This window comes from Sander vitreus, chromosome 11 (assembly GCF_031162955.1).
Source record: "Sander vitreus isolate 19-12246 chromosome 11, sanVit1, whole genome shotgun sequence".
NCBI classification, from domain to species: domain Eukaryota; kingdom Metazoa; phylum Chordata; class Actinopteri; order Perciformes; family Percidae; genus Sander; species Sander vitreus.
The window spans coordinates 24523520-24540690 of record NC_135865.1 but is presented as its reverse complement, the minus strand read 5'-3'; the positions used below and the strand labels follow the sequence as shown (position 1 = coordinate 24540690).

Sequence of the window (17171 nt, the reverse complement as noted above, 5' to 3'; positions counted from 1 at the left end):
TCAGGTTTATTGTTTTCTTAAATTATTTAAATGTGTTGACAAGGGACATTTTGTGATGACCTGATTATAGCTGTCTCATAATATGTCAGCAAGCAATGCATCATCAAGGCTGTGTTGTAGATGTTGTTGAAAGCCTTTTACCCTTGCACAGTTAACCATATGCAGTGCACCCATCCATATGATGCACACTGCACACATAATTTGGGTGATATGAATGTAAGAGGATTGCAGAAGTGACACTGATCTGTGTTTTTGTTTATTATTTTTAAAGAAATGGCAGAGCAGATTCCAAAAACAAATCCAGTGTGGCAGGGTTTACATTTTTATGATGTAAAGTGAGGGAGCAAGAGCAGTATCGGCTCAAGAAAATCGGCAGGCTGATGAAAAAATAAATAAATTAAAAAAAAAATCGGTATCGGCACTAAAAAAATCCATATCGGTCGATCCCTAGAAACCAAAGTAGCTGTCACACACTCAACTACTATTCCAGCACCGTTTAAATCAGTCTTCGAAAATGATGAGAATAGTTATATACAGTATATTATTACTATCCAATGTTCAAAACACATAGTGACATACATTTTAAATCCAACCACCCAGCCATACTTTTTTGTAGGCATGGGCCGGTTACCGGTTTTAAGGTATACCACGGTATGAAAAAGTCACGGTTTCAAAACCACTAAAATGTCCCGTTATACCGTTCCTGCGGTATAAGTTGTTTTTTATGAGTCGTTGTGGACCGAAAGTGCAGTTCAGAAATCCCTCTGCCTGCCATTGTGCAGCATAGAGTATCACGGCCCCTCCCCCTCCTGTTATTGATGCGAGTGTCTGTGCATGATGGCTACAAGAGATGAAACCCCCGAACTCGTCCCGCACGTCTAAAAAGACTGAAGCCGGCTATGTGGGAATTTTTCGGGTACCGAAAAAGCACAGACGCCCTAAACAAATTTAAGGTAACTTAACGCTGTCTTTGAATGAACGTTTGCAATCAGCTATGAGAGTTAACATAGCATGACTAACAATAGTGAAATAATTACTTCAAGCTGCTACAGAGGCAGATGACATGGCTAACGTCAGCTATTTTCCTTCCTAACGTAACTTCCCTAAGCAGACAAGTACACATTTTCTGTCGTCTAATCGTAGCATTATTTATATTATTCATAGTAGGGGTAATTGTAGTATATATCTTTTTACATAAAAAAACAATTAGATAATGTAATATTTTGTTTAAATTAATGTTAAATCCAGTGCTATATTACCTAAAGGACACACATTTTTAGACCAGAGTTAACTGTCATTACAGATTAAGGTTAAATTAACATGTCCGTCTTCATTTTTCTTCTTTTTAGGGCAGCAGTAGCTCTGGCAGAAAAGTGGGATCCACATAAAAAAAATATGATTGAATTATTTATTTGAACTTAATATGGTACACATTTAAAAATATACCAAATATTCTATAGGCTATGCTGATTAAAATAAAATACAGTGTGTTCAATGGAGGAAAAGAAGTTGTTTTTTTACCCAGACATTTCAAAAAAATACGTTTTAGAGCTGTAATTGCAATACCGTAAAACCGTGGTATTTTTGATGAAGGTTATCATACCAGCCAGTGCCTACTATGTTGTGTCGCGTGTGTGTGTGTGTGTGTGTGTGTGTGTGTGTGTGTGTGTGTGTGTGACCTGATGTCAGTGAGAGTGCACTCCAATGCCAGAGAACCCGTCAAGGACAACGGCAGGGGACGCAGGCAGCTGATGTCGAGCTTCACTGTGTTGCCATGATCACAGCGCATCACCTGGTACCAGCCAGCAGGGAGAAAGGAAGACCCAGTCAGTCACTGTTATCAATTTAAACAACCTTTAAGTCACAATAACATTTAATGAATTCTTTCAACTTATGTTATCTACAGTATGAGTACATATATGTAACTTTTCACAATGCAGTCAAGATCCAGCATATGATCATAAAACAAGGACACAAATACCAAAACCCTAACTTCATTATTATTGACTACGACTATTTTCACATATAAACTCCGGACTATGTCCAAGGAGTTGCCCTTTCGCACATGTAGCCCACAACAGGAGATTGTCCATGTCAGATTAGGGTTGGGTATCGTTTGAGTTTTTTCCAATACCAGTGCTAAAACGAAATTATAAAATAAATTATTTATTTATATAAAGATTTACTATATATATATATTATTTTTTTTATATATTTAAATAAATAAATATAAATAAATGGAGCACAAGATGACAGTTGGCGACATTTAAGAACGGCTTAGGCCATATGGTCAAAATTAAATGATTCATTAATAATGTAACAACAATAACTTATTTCACCAGTAAATTGCTGATAAACGACAAAAACAACCACCAGATGGAAAAAGGGTATTTTACAATAACTTTAAATGCACCATGAGGCTGGCGAGTTTAACGTTAGCTGTCAGCATTTTAACCGTGTTTAATCCAGCCACTAGCTAACGGTAACGTTAGTGTTAACTAGCTTGACATGCAGCGATGCTTCTGTTGCCTCCAACGCCCGTTTCGGAGCATCAGAGGGCAGCGCGGGCATATTAGTGGCACCGAAACGAGGCACCATAATCCGCGTTGCTATTCGGTCTGGTAGATACTGGTCGTTTAGGCACCGGTGCTGTATTAGCACCGGGTTTCGGTACCCAACCCTGTCAGATACATTCTCACTTACTGGAAATAATGTGTTTGGTTTTGGCGAGGGGTGGTGCTCTTTTTACCTCTGCAATGTTGCTGGATGTGACATCAGAGCAGATCTGTCCTCTCTCCCAAACCCCGTTAATGTGAGCAGCACAGGACATGTCTGATTTCCACACCACATCTTGGGGCTCCATATGTGCACATGTGTCCTTCACCAGCTCACACATCCTGAAAAACATGATCATAGTCATAGAACTAACACTCTATGCTTGCAACTATGCCTGCAAAAATAGTAAAAATATTTTCTTAGAAAAACTACAGTAGACAAATGACTCCTTCCAGTGCAATAAAAAGAAGCCACTGTCCAATTGTTGCGCATCGTGTCCTAAATACAATACTGCATTCACACATTTTTCAGACAAAGAAATTCTCGCTTGCTCATGCGGTTAAAAAATGAGCAAACTAAAAAATATTAGCCTAGCAAAGCTAGCTTGAGGTAAAAAGCTGTGCACCACGATGTGTGGAAGATAAGCAGCCCCTAATGATCATTTTCATTATCAACCATGTGTGGAAGATAAGCAGCCCCTAATGATCATTTTCATTATCAACCAATCTTAAATTTGTTTTTTAATTAATCGATTTATCTTTCGGTCTATAAAATGTCAGAAAAAAGAGAAACATGCAAATAAGGTCCAGAGTCCAAGGTGACATATCAAATGATTTGATTTTCCTACTTGCATTGCAAATAATTTAAATACCTTCAATTTAGAATACCATTTAAAAAAAAATAATCAGCAAATCTTCACACTTAATTCCGTTTATTCAAAAGATTTTTAAATCAGGGTTTTGCACCTTTAACTGCTGACCTTTTGAGCTGAGATTTATACTGGCTGAGCTGGATGTAGAAGCTGCTCGGTGAGTTGACGTGGCTGACTGTGACTTTTAGGTCTTTGAGTTGATCAGGGAGCATCAGCTGAGACTGAACCTCCAGCAGTTCCTCACTCTGCTTTCCAGGGCTTTTTTGGTCCGAGGCATCAACGCCACATGTGTTGCCAAGCTCAAGTGGAGGGTCCCATATGGCAAACTCATCACCAGGGAGCCTGGCGTCCTTGTACTGAAGTCTACAGGAGGGAAGAAGGAAGTAGAGGAGACAGTGGGGGCAGTGAGATTAGAAAGAGGGGTAAAATGGAGATCATGTACAACAAATTATTTGGACGTACAAGTTGTTGTCTCACCCCTCTTTGAAGGAAGCCAGCTCCTCTTTGACCAGCAGCTCAGCTATGTTGGCTAGTGGCCCATTTAGGCTGCTTTCAAACAGTTTGACTGGCAGAGGCTCAGTCTTAGGCACTGTTCCTGGAGGGGTACAGTGAAGAAAATAAAAATGGTGATAAATCTCACAGACACAATGGGCTTTGGTGACAAGTGAGTGCAATATTAAAAATACAAGGTTAGCCACACACCCACACCCTCTGTGTATTTTTTTTTTTATAAAGGCAAAAAAACTAATTCTCACACACACACACACACACACACACACACACACACACACACACACACACACACATTACCTGTAGCCACAACAGTGACCGGTTTCTGGTGAGCAAGGCTGATGAATCTGTTGCAGCAAGCATCACTCCAAGTCTTGCCATCCAAAGGAATCACATCTGACAAAGAGCAGTGGATTGCCTGGATAGCAGAAGAGACACTTACATGACCTTACCCTGCACTCTTCAGGAGTGTGAAGTGTAACGTGAGTAAATAAAATAATGTAAATGATAACAGGCTTTAAAAGTGTATGTCCAAAGTGTATAAATGTAAAAATACAGTCCAAAACTTGTATTGATGAACTAGTAGAGGAACAACTAATCTTGGCCAACTTTAATGAAATTAACAGCCTGGTTGCAGCATACAGTATCTAGATGTTCTAAAAGAAAAAGTGAAAAGATTTCTCCTTGAGTTTTTAATCTAAGACGGTCAAATGACTTTTCCACTGCATGGTACGGCTTGACTTGTTTTTTTGTAGTTTCATTTAACAAAAGTTGTGGATAGTACCTGGTATTATGCATCACCTCCATGGAGTTCCTGAGATATTGTGTTGACAGACAACCCGAAAACATAATGCTTCGGCCATGGCCGGCACATAGGCATAAAAATAAATGTCAAATGTGTTCTCACCATGGAAGGAAGGGCAAAGAACTCATCCTTGATCTTCCTTAAGTCACTGACTGACAAGATATCTTTATTGCCAAAGTCAACATACTGCACCTCCACTTTTCTGCCCCCTGGATGACCTAGAGAGAGAGAGAGAGAGAGAGAGAGAGAGAGAGAGAGAGAGAGAGAGAGACGTTAATGTACTTTTTTCTGGTTAGTTTGTGGAGCAAAACTTTTTTGCATGGCAGTGTCAGTCATCCACAGCATTCAAACTATTACCGGTAGTTTTGTTGAGACTGGAACAAAAGTTTACCGTACAGTGCAAATTCATTTTTGGAAACTTGCGTTTTTTTTAAAAATTGATACTGAAAGGGATTCTGAAAATTCTATGAAATCTGATAAAGGTGCTGAAAAGACATAGTTCAAGACGTGAAAAAAATTATTTGCAAACCTACAACTTTGCTGACAACATATGCAACTGCACATACTATCATTTGAACCTAAAAAGGTCAAGTTGTTTTCTTGTTTTACCTAGACCCTACCAACACCTCAAACAAATAATTCCACTCAACTCGATCAAAGGCTGTTTTTGAATCCAATTGCAAGATCGGCCTTTTACTGTGTGTTCAGACAAGATGTGGGACAAATTTTGAATTTGTGTGATTAGACTCAAATTCCCCCAGGCTAAAAAATGACGCAAAGACGAATCCCTGCGCAAGTTGAAAATGTTTCAACTTCAGCTAAATATTGGTGCATTCCTCTGGGCTTTATTAATCTGCTTCATAAATATAAATAGATAAAAGGAATAGGGAGACTGGAGCGAAATAACAGAAAGAACCGGTGTTTCTGGTGAGTCTGAGTTTAGTCACAGGCTGAGCTGAATACAAGCACACACAACCATAGAAACGGTTGGTGCTTCCGTTGCTGGTAAGCTACCAGCCAACGTACAAGCTGTTTGGGGCAAAAAAGACAGTTTAGCCATGCCCGTATTCTGACAAAATTGTAATGAACTGGATATAGGTTGAATCACTATTGCCTTACATTAATAAGCAATACCCACTGGTAAAACAGACATTTATTTAATCCTGTGACACACACACCCTCACCTATGACCAGAGCTCTGTACCACAACTTGTCATCATAGCGGGCAACACAAGCCTGTTCAATCACAGGGCAGTAGATGTTGAGGTCATCTTCTCCAGCCACGCTTGTTGCATTGTAACACTCTTGGAGCTTGACTGAGAGCAACATAGACTCCATGTTATCAACCTGGTAGGGCCGATGACAAAGTGAGATTTTTTTTCAGTAACAATAAAAAGGAAAATGTATTTCTATTTGGGAAAACACTGACCTTTAAAAACAGCTCTACTTTCTCTTCTAAGCACATATATTTCTCTCTAGTTAATCTAAATGATATCTCTGGTATCTAAGCCTTGTTTGAGCATTATATATATAGTGCATGTGTGCATATTTAGTACCAGCTGGATGTAGAAGTCAGAGGGGTTGTTGATGTGGGACACCACAGCATTGAGCTCTGTGTTGAATTTGGGATAGTCACGAGGGTAGTACTGCAGGGGCCTCCTGCCCAACTTCACTGGAGAATAAAACCTACAGTATTGGCAGTTTTGGAAGAGCACAGCCAAAATTAGTCCACTACAGTAGTATGTCTCAATATTCAGGAAGTATTTGTATTTAAATATTCAATTACATCAAATAAAAACTAATTTGATGATCAGAATTTTTCCTGGTAATCTGCACATGGGTACCTGGCCACTTCAATGAAAACAAGGAACTCTCTGACAGAGATGGGCACATCACTTGATTGGTCCATGGGAGACTTCCTTAGGTCCACCAATAAAGAGTCTCTGTCCTGACCCAAAGGCCGCATCTCCACTGCTGCAGAGCCAACCACACTTTGGAATTCAACCTGCGCCTCTTTACTCCAGCCCTTTGTCTGAACACACACACACACAAAAAATACAACATAACACTACATTTTACAAAACGAATCAAAAAGAAAGCACTGCAACATAAAAAGTAAAACAAAAAAAACATTCAAATTGACAAAAGAGAAAACATTTCACAAACCAGTAAAGGTACTCAAGGTACCTTCTGTCTTTCTCACACTTACATTTGATTGTTTGTACACCCTCAGATACTGAAGCTAGAGGAAGGTGGAAATTGGCTAACATGCAATGGTTTTCCTTTCTGTGCACCTTTAACAGTTTTGAAAACAAGCCCACGCTTTGATCAGCAGGGGAAGGCTAGGCCACTCTGCCCATTACCAAACTTTTACAGTAAACAGTAACTTGAACTCGGGCAAGTCCCAGGTTCTGTTCAGTCTGTGTTTCTGTATTTTCTGTTGTGTTGTTGTTAATGTTTTTTTCTCTGGATTTGTCTTATCATGCACAAGATGTACATGTGTTGTTGCTTTTGGTGTTGTGTTTTTTTAGACAGAGTTAGAGTTTGAAACTTGAGGGCCACCATATGTTGTTCATCTTCTCTTGTTAGAGAGGGAAAATGTGATTATTTTGGCAAAAACATAAATTGTATTTATTTAAATCTCAGTGGTCTTACCAGGTCATAGGGGATCAGGTCCTTGAGTGAACATCTGATGGCCTGAGGAACAAGGTTTTGCAGCTCTACATTCACCAATTCATCCACCTTCCTCAGGCAGTTATTCACAGCCTTCAGTGAAGACTCGGTGTTTCCCTCCTCACTGGAAAATTTGTCAAAGGATTGGAGAATGTACTTGAATAACTACTGAGTACCTAAGAAAAATGCTTCACAATCAAGACATTTCAAATGGGTCAGTTAAGCATTTATGCTGCGTGTACTACAGCATGTTTTTGTGCAACTTTTCAGATATTGAAAAAAAATGCAAATTACTTTATGTAGATATACAATTTTTAATTTAGGTCTACACACGTAGACCTGTGCACGGATAACAAAAGAACTGCAAAACTTCCAATGCAGGCATCATTCTTATTTTTCTTCTTTAGTAGGTCTAAATCAGACAAAACTATTATAATTGCTGTGCGAGAATAACAAAAGGGACACACTTTGAAAAGCTGTCATTGATTTAGCTGGAAACTAGGGAGAGAAGTCACAGTAAGGATGCAGTGGGTAGTTGACAGAATGAAAGCAGATTTTTTTCCTTTCTTTCTGTGGACCATCTGGTGCACCAGAAGAGGACTGGGGTCAATTTTGTTTGGACAGTATATGGAGCGTTTCACTATAAAATGGCTTAAGTCCCTGCCTGAGCTGCAAGCTTCCATTTTCAACCTGTTGGAAACACAAATATGTATACCTTTTTGTGCAATTTTGTGTGTGTGTACCTCTGTATGGTGAGGATTTTGCAGAAGCCATAGTCAAGGAAGAAGACTCGGATACTGGCCAGCTCGGTGGCTGGGCAGGCTTTCACAGCCTCCACACATCCTTTCCTCAAAACTTCAGCCACACTGGCCCGGCACCAGTGATCCTTCTTACACTTGGCAAAGATCATGGAGCCTGGAGAGGAGCAGAGCAACAAAGGCTGAATCATACACCAAGCAAGTTTCACTCTATTCTGAGAGACTGAGTGGTGTGTGATGCAATCTCAATATTATTTGGTGGGAAAGTCAAACATAATGAATGAACACAAATTACCGTACTTTCCGGACTATAAGTCGCTCAAGTTATTAAACTACACAATAGCACACAGAACAAGGGGCTGAATACGGTAGGTGTCCGGTATGTTAACGTAACTGCACTGTTGACGAGCCTCTCCCAGCAGCACGTTGTTCAAGCACCCATCTGTGGACTCGTTGGCCATCTGGATTTCAGCGTGCGACTAGCTTTCTTTTTCGTTTTCTTCATTGCATAAGACTATCCTTTTCGCCAGTCCCTCACAAGTTTCTCACTCACTCCAAACTTTCGTTCTGCTGCTCGATTACTGTTTTCGGCTGCATATTTTACTATCTGCAGTCGCCTGCAGTTTCTTTTCTTTCTCAGTTGTCTTTAGGAGCAGCATATAGTTGTCACAAGCCTAGAGCGCCTCTCGCGGCTGTAGATGGTAATGTTTTCAGCATGAAATAAAATTTAAAACATGTTAAATTATATATATTTTGATATATAAGTCGCACCTGACTATAAGTCGCAGGACCAGCCAAAGTATGAAAAAAAGTGTGACTTATAGTCCGGAAAATACGGTAGTTGAATACTGGTATCTCTTCATCCATTATCATGTTTTGTTTGTTATGAATCAAACCATCCAAGTCACTTAATTACAGATTCTTAATTAAATGCATATTGGCCAAGTAAATCATCATAATAAGGTGCAGCAGCACTTAAAAACTTTTTGTATAATTAACTCAACATTAGGTGAAAACCTTGCCTTTAACCAATAACAATAACTAAACATCATTGCAACATGGAATATGCATAAACCTGAAATTCTGTCTGTCACACACACACACACGCATGCATGCATGCACGCACGCACGCACCAGTCTCCACCGTGTGACTAGAAGTGTAGTAAGAACTGCGTTTGTTGCACAAGTATTGGATCTTCTTAGATAGGATCTCGCTGTCCCTCTTCTCGGCCAAGTAGCGGATGTAGAAGTGATTTGGATTCACAATGTGGGAAACAACCACCCACTGGGTGCCTAGAAGAGAGGAATAAGGAGAATTAAAGAGGGAGGAAATGTAGTAGGGTTATGAAGAATCAAGGGAATAGGTTGAGATACAAGAGAAAAAGGATGATAAAATACGAAAAGTTGAAGTAGCTGATGGGATTACATTTCACTTGAATTGTACCTTGTGTGATTTTTTTGTGACAAATTAAATTGAGTGAAAAACGTTCAAGGGAGAAAAGAAGGATCCATGGAAGATGCAAAGGAATAAGAAAGAAAAAGAGAAAGGATCGAAGCAGGAGAAGGGACGTGAGAGAGGATGAAGAAAAGAGGAAAATACAGCAGGTAAGGCAAGAGAATAACATTTGATAAGGTTTCCAGGTTGGATGAGAGACAAGGACGAGTGTGAGAGAACGTGAAGAGGAAAATAAGTTTCATAACCTGTGAAAACGTCTCGTAGTCGCGTTAAATAGTTGTCCAATCCAGTGTTTTGGTAGAGTTGGTTTTAACACCTGATACGAACAGTACGGGAGTACGCATTAAAAACACAGTTGTGGCCGCTTTATCGGCATTGCCCTGACTCCCTGAACAAGCTGTAGAGGCGTTGGCGTCCCGCTCCTTCTCTCTGCTGAGCCCCTTTCATGTAACAGTGGCAGTTAAAACTGTATTTCACACTGTGATGGTTAAATTTGCAATTAATCTGCGGTTCACATGCATGCCGAACCATAGGGGCGAGCCGCTACATAACCGACAATTTATTGATCAATAGAATGTATTTCAAAATAGAAAACATTACACTTCATGACGTTTTGTATTCAGAACACCATTGTATTATTGTACAAATTAGCTACAACAATAATAGAAGTGACCTTATGTAAGTCACTCCTAAATGTTTCATTTTAGGAGCAAAATGTGGTCCTTGGGGAAAAAGTTACCTTTATGCCCTGTTCATACTAATACAACGAAATGCACTTTGTCAAGTGTAGTCGGATGTGAAAGCCCCCTTTCTGCATTATATTAAGTGTTGTATTTTTTTTTTTTTTTTACAGTAGAAATGGACAAACAGATTAATCTGGCGAGCTCGATCAAGATAAATGCTACAGAATGTCCAGTGAGAAGATTTGAAGCTGAAAACTTTGAGATTATACAAATTAGATACAAAGACCAGTGTTATGCACACTGCATTTTATCTACCAGTAATGTTTTTGTATTTGTATTGTATCTGTCTGTTGATTCATCAAAGAGGTTCATCTTCAAAAAATGTTTATGCAAAAACAAAGAAAGAGGCCGTCTTAAAATGTGGGTTGTCTCACATCCAGGCAAATATTGAATAAGGTGAAAGAGTTACAACATCAATATCATAAATAACTATATGATCACTCTACCCTACCATTTCTCTTATTGCTCAACATCACATTTTTCCTTCTCCTCTGGCTTCTCCATTTGTCATTAGCCAGCTCAGGGCCAGTGGGTGGGAGAGCTACAGAAAGAAACAAAGCATTTAATAAAAATACATTAAGGCTTCTCTTCTGCCTCGATCACAAGTGATTTAATGTTCTGATTGAAGTCAAACAGGAACACATGACGAAGTCAAACACACCGTTCTCTTGTCCCTCAATTAAAAGCTCCTCAACAATAACATCTGGAGTTTCATGATCTGAGGCCGAGTTGTGGCAAGAAAGGTTGGGCCTGCGACAAGGTGTAGGGCTAGGAGAGGAGCCTCGCGACGACGTACTGTTAGCTCCCGGGCTCTCCTGGTCCTGGTTTTGTGGTGTGGGGAGCTTGTTGCGATTGGGTAAGATACAGTTTCTGTTACTGCCCTTTGCACTTTGCCAGGGGGACTTTCTGTTGGAGTTGCCATGCTGGACGTCTGTGGGTAGAGACTCGGACAAGCTAAAAAGGGACCAGCAAGAGGACTTGGTTTTAAAACACAGATGTCACATGAGTTAAGAGCCATATAACAGAAGGAGAATGTAATTTCAAAATATGACGCAAATTAACTCGACAGCTTTAAGCTGCAGATGCAAAACTGAAAGATCTGAGGCAATTACAGGAGAGGGCACCACTTGTATCGGTACGTAATAGTAACAGATAAGGTATAAAACCAAGAGCATCCCCCTAACACAAAAAGCTGCATACATTACAAAAGACATTTGAAACTTTGCCAAAATTGTGACGATACACAACATTATCTCAGTTGATCTAATAAATTATCAAAACTTTACTTACATTAAAAACTAATACACCAAACATAATATTTATGGACTCACTTCTTTGGGTTGCTGAATTCCATCGTCAGAGACAATGACAGACTCTGGTTCCCACCTTCTGACAGGAAAACACAGCTAGAACACAAACACACAAAAAATGACATACATTTGTATTGCTGTTTATTTGTGTCATTAACATACTGTTGCAGTGGTGAAATAACACAAATAAGGTATAAGATAATACACTGCAAACAAACATCAGGCTTAAAAATGACAAACCTCATTCCAGAATCCATAGTAATGCATTTCATATTGAAGGACTCGTTATCCACAGGAGCATGCAACGTCTCCAGAACCTGTAACCCACACGCAAGCAGCATAATAAAAAAGCAGCCACAGTATTTTATTCATTTTGCTTGACTTCATTTCTTATATGGGGAAATTGTTGGAAAATGGACGTAACCGCTGCAGCCAGTTTTATAGTACCTGATCATGCATTGTGTGCTTACTTGAAAGTATCTGTTGGGATGTAAATGAGCATAACATTTCATACCTTATCCAGAGTACAGTACTGCTCCAGGAAGGGGACACGGCGTACTTCTCTGGCCATTTGCATGGCAATGTCTAGGGCCTTTATCCTCTCCTGGACACAGCACACCTCTGCTTGGCTGGTGGAGAACTGTTTCTCCAGTTTTGGCAGCTGAATCAACTGCTCATCCCTCCTGTTGACAAAGAAATGACGTACATCAAGATATATGTCGCTTTACAGAATTTCTTCAGAAAACCTTGGAACTAGCCTGAAACTATCCTGTATTTTCAAGAGAATTGAACAATCTGAAGAGGAAAAACAAATACCTGTATGAACTCAGGTTTCATATCAATAAATATATTGTTCCTGCAGAGAACAGTTTATATCCATACCAATTTTGAATAGCATGTAAAGCCTTGTCTGCAGCTTGCTTGATCTCAATCTCCAGCCGAGCTCTCTCTCTCTTCACCTGTTCTGCCAGACCAGTCGTCAGAGACTGCAGAGATGAAACGCAGGCATGGAACACTCCAGCAACACACAGAAAATGTAAACAAATAAATAAAATAAAAATAACAAAAGAGTCTAAAATCAAGTTCTCCAAGGTGTGTGCAGTTGTTTTTCTGATCTAGTGCAGCTTTCACCTCATGGATGTGGTCCAGAAGGGCATGATTTTCTGCAGCTCGGACCAACGCCTCATCCACCGCCTTCTCAATGTCCTTAATATCAGCAGGCTGAATTAAACATAACCAAATAATAAATAACCGTTTTAAATCTGAATCATTCATGTTTACCCTAACCCTTCCTCCTGTCCAATTCACTGAGGTTAACTTAAGGGCAGATGACAAATTTATGTCAATAATAATAATACTTATAATAACAATGCTCAAAGTATAATATGAGATTTAGTAACAACTTCTGATCTGATCAAACATTTTGTAACACTAATACACCTCAGTCAGCCATGGATTTTATCTATTCACAGAGTATTCCAGGCAACCTTTTCTCGAGCTACATCCTCTAGGAAACCCAAGGCATTATTCCCAGGTTATATAAATATTTCAGTGCATATTAGGTTTGCCCCAGGGGTGGCTCCCCAGCTGGACATATTCAGAATATCTCAAAAGGAAGTCACGCAAGAGAATTCTCTATGCACCTGAGTGGGCAACATTTAATATTCCATTAGACTTTCTCAAGTTATATCCAGGCTTGATTAGCCACGTTATCGGTATCTGTAATTATTCTTTGTCAGAACTAAAAGCATATGACAATAAGTGAGGAGTTGCACACACATCTTACTGGTAAATTAATCAAAACAGTCTGGCAAAATTGATCGGTTTAGTCACTGTGCCAATCAATCTGTTCATAACCCTCTTGGGTTGTGTTTGTACTATATATTGTCCAACACCTCACTCTCAACACACAGGGGACAATTTACCTTTTTCTCTCAGACTTGCAAGCACTGTTTTTATCCCAAACTCGTGATACTTACTTACTTACTTACTACTGTACTTTAATGCCAGCTCACATGACTTAGATAAAAATCCATGTCTTAAGGAATAGGAGTAATGGCATAGCGCTGTGAAGTTTGAAATGTGCCAACAGGCAGTTTAAACATTAACATTAGGGGCTGACATGACAACTTTTATTCCCCAACAGCAACTCATGTGTTCATCCAAACATACCTGCTCCACATGCTTGGTATTGGCGTTAATGTCTGTGGATGGTGATAACTTGTTCCTTTTGCGATTCTTTAACGTCTCACACCTTCAGGAGATTACAACACCAAAGTAATTATCAAAGTTAAGACACATTCCCTTTTTAAGATCCATTATATGATCTGATGACAGAAGACTGAGGCCACAGATTTGTTAAACTACAGGTGTCATCTTAACAGTGAAAATGGCTTTTTACCTTTTCATCTTGTTAATTTTAGAAGTGTAGATGAGGCCAATGATTCTGCTATCTTCCTGCAGGCCAAACACCCCACCTTCAGGAAGGTTTGACTCAACCTGCAGAGAGTGAGCTTTGTTTTTTTCAATGTCATCCTACCACATGAATATCTGCAGCCTTGAACTTGAAGCATTGCAAATCACAAATTTAACAGGCAATCCAAGAATTGAATCTCTCTAATAAATATGGAAACCTCTGTATGTATGTATGTGTGTGTGTGTGTGTGTGTGTGTCTCTTTGAAATATCATGAACCGTTCATCCAATCTACTTCACACTTGGTTTCCTGGGTACCCAATGAACCTGGAGTTTTGAATTTGGAACAGTTTGGACAGCACTGGATATTGGATATTAATAAACTGAATAAAACTAAAAAAACGCACAATAAAGGTTGAGAAAAAAACAGTGGCTCTTCCGTGTCTATGCTTCACGATAAAAGTCCAGCTTACACTACCGGTCAAAAGTTTGGGGTCACTGAGAAATGTCCATTCCACTCCACCAGGGAAGCAGTTTTCAGATTACATTATGTGCTTACTGAAGTGCAAAAGGGTTCTCCAATGTTTTCTCACTTAGCCTTTTAAAATGATATCAGATTAGTAAACAAAATGTGCCTTTGGAACATTGGATGAATGGTTGCTGATAATGGTCAATGTAGATATTGCATTAAAGATCACCACTTCTTTCTACAACAGTTGAGAACCCTTTTGCAATTATGTAAGCACATAATGTAATCTGAAAACTGCTGCCCTGATTAAAAAAACAATGCAACTGACCTCAGCTGGTATTCTGTCTGTAATGGAGTGGAATGGAAATGTCTAAGTGACCCCAAACTTTTGACCGGTGGTGTAAATTCACTCGGCATTTTGCTAAGAGGAAACTCAATAAAAAAGGCATTTCTACCCTCAACAAAAAAGCCCAGCTTAAATTCAATCGGATCATTTTGCTTAGAGGAAACTCAGTAAAAGGCATTTTTCCGACACAAGATCGTATAGACACTATATCGTATTAAGTTGCTGTGAGCTGGAAATTCACCACTTCTTCCTTCTTACTCAGATCTCCCTCTACGCTCACCCTGGGTCCGGTTGTTTAAGTGTGCTGCTAACTTATAACACAAAGAACATTACAGTCGGAAAATACCCCCGCGACTCAAATCCATACTTCAACGTTAACCATCAAGTCACTAAGCATGTTTGGAAATTAACAACTCTGCTGAAGTGTTAAATTCGTTAACCATATACGACGAGACAGCATCGCCGCCATTAAACGCTGACAGTGGCGAAATCAACATGCAATATCGTCGACGAAAAAGACAACACTAAAATGTAGTTAAACATACTCTTTTTATTTTCATTGCCTTACACCTTTTCCTCTCTCTCTCTCTCTCTCTCTAGCAACACGCACAAATTCTGGAGCTGGCTGACTACGTCGTCTTTGTGAGTCCGTCTCTGTACTCGGTCCGGTTCTGGTGGTTGATTAACGCTGATATTTGCTGATTGCTGTCATAACGAGCCAGATGGGTGGCATATGGCGCACCGCCATCAGTCCATGAGGCAAATGTTTGTGATTACTCAACATTTTAATTGTGATATTTTGTGAGTAAATTTTTTTTTTAATGTAAAGGTAAATGTAATAGTCCAATGTTTTCATCTCTACACAATAAGTCAATAATAGGGTATACAGTGGTGTTGCATATTAAGTGCTTTGGGGTCCTTCTGTAAGCAATTTTAGGGTACAATGCCCATGGTACAATGGTTCTGGAGAAAGCTTCAAGCAGCAATACAACAGGCCAAGCAATCGGTCCGTTCCAAACAGGCACATTTTGAACGGCACTGTTTTAGTTATGAGAAACAGGGAAAGACCCTGTATTAACTAATATTTGGAAGCTGTTGACTTTGCTTTAGTCAATACCTGAGTTTAGCCACTCTGTAGTTGCAACAGTAAGATCACTGGTAGTTTTACCTCACACTCTGGACATCTAATGACACTGTCACATTGAATGGACAGCAGGCAAGATGTGCAGTAGATGTGGGCACATAAAAGCGCACGAGGGAGGTTGCCGTCAACTTCATCCTCTGAAAAAGAAAAAAGCAAGATTTTTATATTTAGTATAATCCATGTGTGACATGTTAACAGTATTTTAAAGCGGTCCCTGCCACCCGGAGGTTACCGCCGGAAGTTCAGCATGGTGAACTCTGGGCGGCAGAGCAAAATCTCTGCGCATTCACGTGGGCGAAAACCGCTTTACATAGCCCTACCGCCGTGATCAAAACCGCTTCCCATTTGCCGCCTACCTCTCACTGAAATGACTGACGAGCGGCGAGTTGGCGCGCAGCGGTTTGAGAGCTCCAAAGCGAACTGAAGTTAGCTAGCTAGCTAATGTTAACATTAATTGAATGTGAGCTTACCACAGACAAAACAACCTCTTGAAACCTTGGGAAATCAATCAATTATATTATTGGCTGTTTCGAAGTCTTCGGTTCAGATAATTATACTAATGTTAAAACTTTTAAGGATCTGCCAAAACACCTGCCTTTTAGCAACATTAGCTTACATTAGCTGCTACCACTGGCTTGCTAGGTGGCAGACGAAATTACGTCTTTTAGCTAACTTCAGGCATCGTAAAAACGATATAACGGAGCGTTTAACTGTAAGAAAAGGGATGTAAATACCCTACCAGGCAGAGTATATGCCTCGCCACACAACGTGCAAGTGACAGCGCTGGGGTTGTCGCCTCTGTCCATCATTTCGTCTTCTTTCGCGTCTCACACCCATACAGCATGCCAACGGTCTATGCAAAGGTCTCGCTCACAGGTTAAACCTCTAGAACAGGTGGTGCGGTCGGTTGCACGTCACTACGTAGGTGCGTTCAGGGCCCTTGGATAGAGAGGCCGGATAGAAAAGAAAGCCAATGCCTAAACTCCGGGAGTGGTGTCAGGCCGTCTATGGTCAGACATAAAAGTCTATGGACTAAGTAATCAGAATCATAAGATTTATTGCCAAAGTAAGCCTTGTCTTGGTGCATACACATATGAAAATGGGAAAAGGTACAGT

At 39.9% G+C, this 17171-nt stretch overlaps 1 protein-coding gene across 1 annotated transcript in view; it reads right to left on the bottom strand.

The window, feature by feature from the left end:
- rnf17 (ring finger protein 17) overlaps window positions 1-16861 on the bottom strand; it is a 28372-nt gene extending 11511 nt beyond the window's left edge. Inside the window, exons 1-23 of the mRNA XM_078262906.1 lie at window positions 16795-16861; window positions 16080-16192; window positions 14084-14181; window positions 13855-13936; window positions 12814-12903; window positions 12565-12668; window positions 12197-12365; window positions 11923-11999; window positions 11704-11778; window positions 11034-11326; window positions 10824-10913; window positions 9308-9466; window positions 8159-8330; window positions 7398-7539; window positions 6587-6774; window positions 6299-6428; window positions 5927-6089; window positions 4845-4960; window positions 4238-4355; window positions 3905-4022; window positions 3536-3790; window positions 2750-2897; window positions 1680-1792 (exon numbers count right to left, since the gene is read on the bottom strand). Coding sequence (XP_078119032.1) covers window positions 1680-1792; window positions 2750-2897; window positions 3536-3790; window positions 3905-4022; window positions 4238-4355; window positions 4845-4960; window positions 5927-6089; window positions 6299-6428; window positions 6587-6774; window positions 7398-7539; window positions 8159-8330; window positions 9308-9466; window positions 10824-10913; window positions 11034-11326; window positions 11704-11778; window positions 11923-11999; window positions 12197-12365; window positions 12565-12668; window positions 12814-12903; window positions 13855-13936; window positions 14084-14181; window positions 16080-16192; window positions 16795-16861 — 3080 coding nt within the window. The remainder of the gene's footprint in view (window positions 1-1679; window positions 1793-2749; window positions 2898-3535; window positions 3791-3904; window positions 4023-4237; window positions 4356-4844; window positions 4961-5926; window positions 6090-6298; window positions 6429-6586; window positions 6775-7397; window positions 7540-8158; window positions 8331-9307; window positions 9467-10823; window positions 10914-11033; window positions 11327-11703; window positions 11779-11922; window positions 12000-12196; window positions 12366-12564; window positions 12669-12813; window positions 12904-13854; window positions 13937-14083; window positions 14182-16079; window positions 16193-16794) is intronic.
- Window positions 16862-17171: the final 310 nt, after the last annotated feature.